Here is a 10,948-nt window from a genome sequence, read left to right as displayed (position 1 = left end):
CCTCAAATTTATGTGTTACTTTTATTTCTATATTTCTTTCTTTTTTTTTCTCTCTTCAACAGTCCGGATAATTTACATATTTTCGGTAACTCGCCTGCGAGTCCGTATAGCGTGATGAGAGGTAATTTTAAACACTGAGATCCATTTTAATGAAAAGCTCTGATACGGGTTCACATGAGTTATATGCTTCCGCGAAACTAAGCGATTATCCGCACTCCGCTCGCCTCTGCTTCCGCTTACAAAACGCGCAGGTTATACCCACAAATACATGTATACTTACGTGTAGTGTATACCCTAGTGAAATTCTGCCTTCGTTCAAAATCCTGTCAAATTGAATGTCTGTTTGGCTCACCTGGAAACAATTATGGAAAGTCTGAATTCTTGGCATAAATGAAGAGTTAGCCGACCCGGAAGCGAAATTATTTCGTTCATCGGAGAACGTCGCAATTGCAGGTGATCAAAATGGCGTATTTTTTCTGTAAAAAATTGAGACAGATTATATGGTGTAAGGACGACGGTAAGATCATTCAGTGATAACAGGTATTGTCTTTCGATCATTACGATCGAAAAAAAAACCTGAAGACTATGTAGAATTTGGAATCCCCAACGAAATATGCTATTCCACATTTTTCCCATAATTTTATACTTATCACGACAGAGCGGATTGTTTACCTAGCTCTGTCGTTATAAAAGTTGAGAACTGCCTTTTTTATGGTCTGCGAAATATTGAAAGTCTAGCGTTCGTTTTACGCACATTAACGAATCGGATACTCAAGCCTAAGCAACACTGAAAGTCGTAAATATTTTATGGAATTTAAGTTGCCATTAATTGTAGACTCACAGCTGCGAGTATGCCGGAGCGATTGAACTTCGATCATCATCAACGGTAATATGGTGGAATGTAAATATTTGGCTGTACACGATGTTAAGGTATATTCTTCACTAAATAACGGATAAGGATAAAATGAACAGGGTTTCTCATACGAATAATAATCTAAATCGTTTGAATAGTTCGAACGTTTTGAAACCCGGTTATGCATAGAGGATTCTAAAACAATTGTGGAAGATTTCAAACGATAGCAAAACATCACGCATCAACGTCCGTGGAGGCTTATAAAAAATCGTATACGATGTACCGGGGCCTTCAAAGCTTTGTCAGTCGGTAAAAGTTTAAAAATTTACGTGTCACGTCATCACAAAATACGTGATTCTTCGGCTGAATATCATCCGAATGCATTTAAGTAACTTTTGTGAAATTTGGGATGGCAATTTGTCCCCGTAAACAAAAACTCACCACACACGCGCGCATAAGAGTAAAGAAGTATTAGTACCCGAATATACTTGTAACGAAGCGTGATTGACAAAATTAAAAGGAATAATTGAATCTCATTTTAGAGTGATGTTTTGCACGTTAAACAAATATTAAAAACACTTCGTCCCGTGCATTCGTGTCTCGATAATGCGAATTAATGGCGAGAACATGATCACTTTGCGTGCCTGGATATTGTGTTAATGATTTTATCATTAAAACTATTAACACATGTAACACTGACCGATATAAGCTGCATGAGCAAGGTACCCTTAGATACGCTTTCACGAAATTATCCTGATATATTGGATTACCTACCTAAAACATCGGCACTCGCGTGCTGGTAACTTGGCCGAATAACAACGCTCTAAGTTTTCCCGAGTAAAGCCGAAGCCTTGGCCTCGCAAATAATTTGGTCAAATTGGATTTTCCTCTTCAGGTTTAGAATGTCGTGCTAATCGTTAATCACCTTCAGCAGGCTGGGCGGCCGTCGTTTGCACCGGTAAGCAAACCTACCCTCATTTCAGTGCGTCTTATCGGTCCTCAATGACACGGTTTTCCTTCGTGTGAAAGTACCGAGCTCTTACTTATTTCAACAATTACGGGAAAGCCAAAAATTCTAACGGATATTTCGGCCGTTACAATAGAAGGGTAGTTTTCACTTTTCGGCTATATAAGTCAGTGGATTAAATCAGCCGTGGCCAGTCCATATAAAACCGTAGTACGGTGCAAAAGTCTTCTTATTTATTTTATTTATTTCACTCATAACATAATATATATTTATATTTATTATTAAACTACGAACTTTCGTTTGGTACTATTAAGTGCGCGGGTGTGTAAAAAAAAATGAGAAACCAGGTGCGATATATATTACAAATATTTTTTTTTAATTGCCAATCCACATTTGCGGTACAGTTCTGTCATTCATTGTTACCAAAATACGGAATCAGTGATTTACGTAAGCGCATAAGTATATAAATATGTATAAAAGCTTGATAGTCGTGCTACATAAAAAAGCAGAAATTTTAATCAAGGAGCCCTTCAATCTCAAAACGTTGTCAAACATATCATTTCCAACATTCTATGGTGCTGGTGATAATCATGAGAAGAAATTCACGCTGTTTGCTTTTACTATATTAAAAAAGAGAAATCGAATCAACGATTAAAATTCTTTCATTTATGCATCCAGGACGAAACATCCTCTCCGATTGAGTTTCTGTTAAGTTGTGAATTTTTAAACTCCTCTTTTAATTCTGGAAGACATTCGGTATAGAATTCATGTTTTTTTCCACAAACTGATAATCACGATCCACTCTATAAAACGATGAAAATGCTTCTCAAAAAACTCGGCATTCTCTTTTTCGAAGCTCAGGCTACATGTATTTGGATCTTGTACTGACAATATCATTTTGCAACTATCATCATGTAATATCGAGAACAGCGAGTGCCGTTCCGGCGCTGGCAGATCGTATAATTATCGCTGTCAATAGCGTCTCTTCGAAGAACATATAATTACAAGAGACGAAATTAACCATTTGAAGAACGCTATTCTCGACGTAAGAATGACACACTTAATACGTACGATCATGTTGTTTAATTGCCGTAATCCGCGTAATAACATAGCACGGAGTCACGGCTTCATAGTAGGTAATAATCTAGACCTTACTTTTATGTACCGTACCGACAAACGTCGAGACACATAAAATCTACCTGCACGCCTTTCTCATCCCATCAAAGTGTCTAGTACCTAGTGTGTAGTATGGACCAACTACACTTTAATCCTCCTTCACGCCCACGTTTCGTCGATTTTAATGGATTTTTGAATTTTTACGTTCCTAGATCTTATGGCTTTCCATCCTCGGACTCACTCTGGCCAGACCACCAAACCAGATCGATTTAACAGCGTCCAAAGGACTCGAGAAACTACAAAGGCAGAGAACATTGAGAAGTATATGGCCATTCACATCCTCAGAAACCACAACTGAGGCCCCAGAAATCTACCCAGCTTCGGTGCCCGAGAACAACCAATGGTTCGTCCAAGGTGAGACGGCAATACCCGAGGGAATCGATTTGACCAAATATCCGGTTTGGAAAATCCACAAGTACAACGGCATCGATCTTCACCCGGTAAATCTTCAGCCACAGAACCTGTACCCGCCGGAAGGGGACATTATTGAGGTGGGATATGCGCCGGGCGCAAGTCCGTCCTTGGACTATGCTTCGAGTAGTTACTCCAACGGTTACGAGCAATCGCAACCTGCCCATGAGACTTATCCCACCGGATATTTACCGACGTATTCATCCCAGTCGGCACCGTATCCTCCCGCAGTAGCGAACCAAAAATCTGATGAATACCACAGCTCCAGTTTCACAGCTGAAACCGACGACTACAACATCCAGACACAACAGAAGTATGAGACCTATGTTTCGCCACAGTCGCAAACTCAGGCTCAGCCACTCACGGGCTACCCACAGGCTCCACAAATCAACTATGGACCACCAAACTTGCAGAACGTTGACTACCAGAAAGGGCAAATGCAGATGTACGGCTTGGGCGAAGGCCAGAGCTCTCTGGCCCAGCCCCAGTCGGTGGACGGAGAAAAACCCGACTTGAGCTTCCTGGACAATCTCGGTGGCCTCGGCGCTTTTCTGCCGGAAGTTAAAGACGACGAGAGTGCTAGTAACAAAGAAAACACCGACACTTCAAGTTCAGGATTTTTCGAAGGTTTGTTCTCCCGATTCCGAGGAACGACCGAAGCGCCGATTGCAGAGATTGCTGAGGAAGAGAAGCCAGCCAGCAGCGGGGGATTTTTATCCTCAGTATTCGGCCTGGGTTCCAACACGACTCCGCGACCCGAGGACGACGCTCCGACGACGCAGTCATCAGGGAACATTTTGTCGTCGCTGTTGTATGAGCCACAAACGGAGAGAACAGTGGTGATCCCACCGACGACTTACTATCTGCCGAAGACCAGGGGCTCCTACATTGCCATTAAACTACCGGCGAACACTGCACAAGAGACCGTTACGAGAATCGTTGAACCTTACAAGGGTGTGTCGAACATCGCCATCTATCAAGCACCCTCGGTACCTTTCACACAGTACGAAATCCCACACGTCGCTGGTCTGACCGTGGACTCTAAATATCCTTACAACCTTGCAGAGTCGGAAGTGCGGAACTCAGGCTCACATGGCTTGGCTACAAACATAGATTCTCAGTCTCCTGTCATCTATGGTCAGACCTCACAGTCACCTCCCAACGAGCATCCCTACTACACGCAAAATCGCGACACCTACAAGCCCCCGGGTTATGAAACGGCTGCATTTGCTCCGTACCAAGGTGGCGCTCAAGGTTTTGCGCAAGCGCAGTACCTGCAGTCAGACAAAGGAGTTCCTCCTCCATCGGGTCAACCGATATACTACTACCAGGAGGAAGATCGTTCACAGAATTTGGGAAATTCCGATACACGGCATCAGAGTCAACATATTCAAGAAATTTTACAAACGGAGGGACAATCATTCGCGTTGACTAACTCAACCAGTTACGATCAGGATCAGAACACCCGAGACCAGCAGTACCAGGATTACGATACTGTCCAGGCTGTACAAAGTGCGGCCGTAAACGAAAATGAGCCGAAGTCGTCTCCCCAGCTGTCCGATAACTTTGTACCTTCCTTGGTCTACGGACAGGGTACAGGTAACACAGGTAATCAGGTGACTTTCGACGTTGGTAGCGATCCACGAAACCGCGGTAATAGCGGTGATATTTCGTCCCAGGACTTGGACGACACAGAAGCCCTTGTCGAAGAACTGGTACCACCGAAGAATAACGAGCCATTAACCACCGTCCCGGTTTATCAGATCTCGTATTCGACTTATCAGAGTCCTGAGAATCCTCTAGGGCCAGCAAGGACCTACACAACTCCGCCGGTGAAAGACGCAACGAATTTTCAAGATGTTCCGTACTTCGAACAGGGTGACAACAGCCGTTTCATACAAGATTTGTCGGCGCTCACTTCGTACGGAACACCGACGAATTCTTATCAGTCCGATCCGTTCGTTTCTGCGTCTTCGCAGGTGATAAGGGTTGCCGTTGACGCGCCGAATTCGGGCAAGGTCATCGACAGGTCGGAGGTCGGCGTCAATGCGGACGAGGACACGGTGCGCCTTGCACCTGTAGATGAACAAGAATCGGGTACGAAGAAAGGCGCCGGACTCATGCGCAAGGTTACGAAACGGAGGAATTTCGCTGATGGTATAATGAGTAGTAACGCGCAGACGAGATTCACGCCGGAGGGACAGACACCTACTCAGGAAACTGACGTGTCGATGGTAATTGGAAGTGAAAAGGATTCGATACCGGAAGTAAGAGGCAACCGACAGTTTAGTGGCACGACCGTAATCGATGGCTACTCGAGAGTGCAGCATGAACACCATCAAGTTAGTGCACCAGGTGAGTAAATATACGCTTCGCCAACGTTTTACTTATTTATCTATATAAACCTACTATCCTCCAGGTTCATGGCGCCATCGGTAGGGATAGTTTCACGAGATGTTACAAAATTTTATCACCACAATGACCGAAACCTCATTTGAAAGTTGAAAGCGATCGTTTTTTTTCGGAGTTCCTTTTTTACTTGCTTCTCTTTTTCCCTCTCGTTCTCATGTCCGATAAAAAAAGGAGCTGTATAATGGACTAAAAAATAAACACGAAAGTTCCGCTCAAAAACCGAATTCAAGTATATGAATATGTGTGTTTGTGTGTGTATATATATACATATACATTCACAGGATGCATTTATGGTTACGAAAGTTGAGTTTTATGCGAAATTTTGTCGAAATCACACCAGTCGTCTACTACAGCGATCAGGTTTCTGCGCTGACTAGATAGGAGCACACGAGATCACGCGAAACAGTCGTAAGGCATAAATATGCCCATGCTCCTTCGCTGAGGGAATCACCATTAGGGATATTGTATACAGAGTCACGACGTATTTAACCTGCGTTCCGTTACAAGAGTGTGTATTTCTGTCGCAGATAATGATCAGACCATGGGGCTGCCGGTTAACCATGCGCCAGAAGCCGTTTAAGTCCGTGCAGTGAGCCAAACACGACGTCCTAGAGTGCCGGTTTGCAGAAGAAATCGCATACAGAAATTATCCTGAGCAGAGTAAACCAGATGTGTAATTTTATTTATTAGTAAATTATTGTTGCGTCGAGTGCGACGTTATAATACCAATGTCGGGATCTCTCTTCGATTAGATTTTAAGGCCCACGTCGACCGGCTGTATATTTTATATAATAAAATATTCTAAACATGTGAAATATGCGAGTAGATATGTATTTATAATTCTAGCGTTTATGATCGAAGTCTCGAAGCGACCACGAAATATACCTCTGTCCATACATATACATAGACACAAGAATATGAATACTTTCAACAGAAAAGAAGAAAACGGTACGTATATTGCATACCATATAAACTTCGTCGCGGGTTATAACGAATTATTGCCATGAATAAGATAATGATTTATCAAGAGGCAAGGCTTCTCGTTAGACGTATCACCGATCGTTAGAAGATATCTTGACCAATATTGCTGCGGCGTAACCAGCCTGCACCACCATCATCATCATCGTGCATCGTTAGCCGTATTTCAAGTATAACTGGTAATCTGATGAAAGATGAAAGATCCGCAGACGATTACGTGAATCCAGACGCAGTCGAGGTACATGTTCATTGAAAGTAAGTGAAACCGTGCTGAAGATCAGTTCAACTTTTACAAACGGTGGCAAAAACTGTTACAGTATATCCAATCGCCTCACTTTATACGCGTATGAAATGCCTACATCACACGCGTTCACACGTTTATAACACATAACATCGTGGATAAGTATGGTAATTTTTCCTCACTGCGTTCCAAAAATATCTAAAGTCTTACCGCATTATATTGAACAATTCCGTTACTTGTTGTCAGATGTACCATACGTAAGACGGGTATGTACACGTTTAGACCAATTTCGTCGAACCGCAACAACGGCTGGAGAAAGTCGTGCTAATTACAATTACGAGCGTTGCAAAACGCAACCGGTAGGTACGTACCTGCTTCATGCGGTGAATAAACAAGAGGATTCGAACCTGTATGTGTAAGTCAAGAATGAAGGAAAATACCATTGAGAATTTTTTTTACACTTAAAATCTCGGCAATTACCAACAAATACAATTGTACTGATACGGGACACACTGACCTCGAAATAGTCTCGCTACGTGAAAAAAATTATCGAGCTACTATACATTAATTAGTCATTTAAATCAATTTCAATCTATTAACGACTCGCATATTTGACGCAAAATTAACCTTATTCTTTCGGTAACATTGCCGAGTTTTGAACAGTGGTTTATGGGCATTTCAATACTGACAATGAATCTGGAAACGGGTCTTCATTGAACTACTAGTATATGCGTTGAACAGCGTCTACCAATACAACAATAATTTACAAACACAAGTTCGCGTCAGGACATAACTTTTCCGAACATGCAATCAGTGTTTAGGAGGCAAAATTTATTTGAAGCAGATCTAGCATTGGCAGAATGATAATTCCAATTAGGCGCCAGATGAAATGTGGGGTGGTTTTATAGCTTCAGTCTCCGATCATTGTTGTCGCAATACCCGATCTACTTTCATCGCGGGAATGTTGAACGCCTTGCGAAGTCTGATGGCCGCTCGCAGTACTTTTAATGACTCGTTACATCTTGTGATGTATCAATGACATTTATGTATCATGTGGAAATCTGCCTACAGTTTATCTCTGTAAAATGCATCATTCACCACGTGATCGGAAAATGGACGAAATCATACGGAGGAGTAAAATGGATTTGGTAAACGTGTTGATTTCGACATGAAAAATTCATTATTGGCCCAAATTGTTTCTTACAGTGCATCTATTATAATCCATCGTGGATAATATCGGATACGTATGCGTACAGTGTGAGAGTATATCTGACGGGTATTTCGTCCCCGCGTTAGCGATTAATGCAGTAAGAAAGTGAATGGCATAAAAGTTGGTTGACGGTATTCAAGAGCAGACCCGACGCGACGCGACGCAAAACGGACGGTCAAAGCTTACGAATTTCATACATTTAAGATACGCATACGTACGTACCTACCTCATCACACTTGCATAACCTCAATTCAAAAGAATGCCGCGTGGCTTCGATCACTTTCGATTTAAGCTGTGTATTTTCCACGGGTACAAGACCCGCCGGGGGGACATGACTGCATATACGTTCGCCCACATGAAATCGAGACCTTGAGACCATTTCTTACAACGAGTAAAGTACTGATCTTGCTGGTGGGAAAAAAATTCGCGATCAAGTTACGCTGCGAATATCGACCTGCGGTTTATTCTTCTACCTAATAACAATAACAGTACTCTAGTCGCATAGGTTGCACGTAGTGAACTTAATTTAGTACGTCGACAGTAATCACGATTTTACAGCGATAATAGAATGCACAACAGGTACATACTGAACTCTCACTATCGTTTAACACGTAGGTGTGAATTACGCGGGGAAAATGTCGCGAGTGAACGCTGGTCAGAGAATATCTCGCCAGACTGCACTAGGGGCAAGCAAACTTTAAGAATGTATATTCTGTTGAATTTTTACAGATCCTAATCCAATTGCGCGGAATGACTTTCAACTTTTTAAAGCTTCTCTGACTTCCTTCTTTTTGAAAACACACAGTTTGTATGGAATTTCTTTTTTTTTTTGGTGAATATATATGAGAAACGATCCGATCCGTGACGAATCTAGATTCTAATTAGGCTAATGACCATAAACCGTTACGCTTCGCACCGTGAATCCAGAGTTGTGTCAGGTATGCAGGTAACGACGTACGAACTTGAGGAGGTACAATCGCACCACCCTTCTCGTGTGAAAATGAAATGAAAGGTAGAATAAATTTTCCTAAATTGCCATGCATGGTATAGTTTTATCATTCGGATAATTCAGATCTTTTCTTCTATTTGCAAAGTAGTACCGACCCTTACTCCATAAAACCTACCGTGGGTTCATTGTATAGGTACATGCATGCGTTTTAATGATTATAATCTGTCAATGTTCATGGGAAATATTTTTGTCACAGGTAAACCGGTAGTCTTTGATTCAATCTCGTAATGCGATAGTCGTGGAATTTAGCTTGGACAGATTTCAAAGTTCAAATGCATCTTAATTTTCGTTCGTTTCTCCATTGTCAGATACGTATCGTTTCAGTGTCACTTTAGATCCTTGTGCACATATACGTTTAAATAAAATTGGCCAACGTAGTAAATGCTAATCAAGGAATTCATACCTTGGTATGAAAATTTATCTTTCATGAGATGAACTTATGCCCAAGGATTTCAGAATCGATGTGGACATTGAAATTTGATCAGAACATTCACCATCCGAGTATTCAATTTATTCGCGTCATCATTACGGTAGTTAATAAGCAAATAAATATACGCATTTTCTCTTTCAAACTTCTTCTTCTTCTTTCTTCCCTTTAAATACAGTACGCAACCAGCTATTGGTTAACAACTATACGCAGCTCTCAAGTTAGCGTAACTCGAATTAACATATCGAGGAATATCTCCTCCTAGTACGCAAGTTCTACGACAGCCCCCCTCCAAGCATAGATGATCCATTTATCAAGGCGCTTCGACTCTCCGCATACTACCTCGCTTAAGCCTAAATAAAATACCAAAGTGAAATTCTTTCACGCGACTTGCCCATCCAAATCACGTCTGTTGCCCGCTGGTAGCATTTGAATCATGATTTGAACTGATCATAAATCTATGATTGTCGTAACGAAAACCTATGATAGTTCGTAACGTGGTTGCATATAATTTGATAGACCATACCAACCATCAGCTACGTAATGATATGTGATCTACATGCAGGTTACAGTGAGTACTTCATCCCAAGGTGAGGACGCCTTGTAATTATTTGGTCAGCGGAGAAAGTCTGACGGAGGAATTAATGTGGAAACCGTAGCAGACCAGATGCAAAAAAGAAAAATATCCGACAATTATCCACATCAAGTTGATTTCGTTATTTTGAAATGAATCTCTACTACCTTACTCTTCGTGCACTATGAATGAATTCTTCGAAATAAATATCTTCTGTATTACTTAGAATGCCGACAAACTGCTATATAGAAGAGTGAGAAATAAAACAGAAAGAAAACGATGACTGCAAAAAGCTGAAAATTAGCTTGAAGTACAATTAATAGGTACTCGTACAAGTATGAGTGATGTCGCAACAATTATCCGTGCGAAAAATACTCATACAAATATCTCTTCGAATTGGGGTAGTAATTACATGCTGCACCTGTCACAAACTTATAAGTGCATGCCGTTATACCTATATGGATACAATGCACATACCTGATGACTAAAAAGAGGCGGAGCAAGGACTTTCGCAGTTCCGCACAGTTGGTTCATTCTGTTCCACGTTACACAACATATTTCAATGATTTCGATACATGTTTATAAAAAAAAAAAGCACAAGGGTACCGTAATAGGTGACACGATTATCGCGGGTGATTGGTGCAAAGCAAAGCTTTACAACGTGGTGGTTTCGTGGATCACTATAGTGGT

General features: G+C 41.6%; 1 protein-coding gene across 1 annotated transcript; it reads left to right on the top strand.

Moving 5' to 3' along the window:
- Positions 1 to 891: 891 nt before the first annotated feature.
- On the top strand, positions 892 to 6,625 carry LOC124221628 (uncharacterized). The gene is made up of 4 exons (XM_046631813.2): positions 892 to 930; positions 1,755 to 1,811; positions 3,149 to 5,762; positions 6,347 to 6,625. The coding sequence occupies exons 1-4, from the start codon at positions 892 to 894 to the stop codon at positions 6,397 to 6,399; spliced, it is 2,763 nt and encodes a 920-aa protein (XP_046487769.1). The 3' UTR covers positions 6,400 to 6,625.
- The last annotated feature ends 4,323 nt before the right edge of the window (positions 6,626 to 10,948 follow it).

The sequence above is a fragment of the Neodiprion pinetum genome, chromosome 6 (genome assembly GCF_021155775.2).
Source record: "Neodiprion pinetum isolate iyNeoPine1 chromosome 6, iyNeoPine1.2, whole genome shotgun sequence".
NCBI lineage: Eukaryota > Metazoa > Arthropoda > Insecta > Hymenoptera > Diprionidae > Neodiprion > Neodiprion pinetum.
This window is presented reverse-complemented; position numbering and strand designations above follow the sequence as displayed.

Coding starts and splice junctions, on each gene's coding strand:
- LOC124221628 (XM_046631813.2), top strand. CDS start 892: ATGGTGGAATGTAAATATTTGGCTGTACACGATGTTAAG. Junction 931..1,754: donor TGGCTGTACACGATGTTAAG/GTATATTCTTCA, acceptor CTTCAGGTTTAG/AATGTCGTGCTAATCGTTAA. Junction 5,763..6,346: donor CCATCAAGTTAGTGCACCAG/GTGAGTAAATAT, acceptor TTTCTGTCGCAG/ATAATGATCAGACCATGGGG.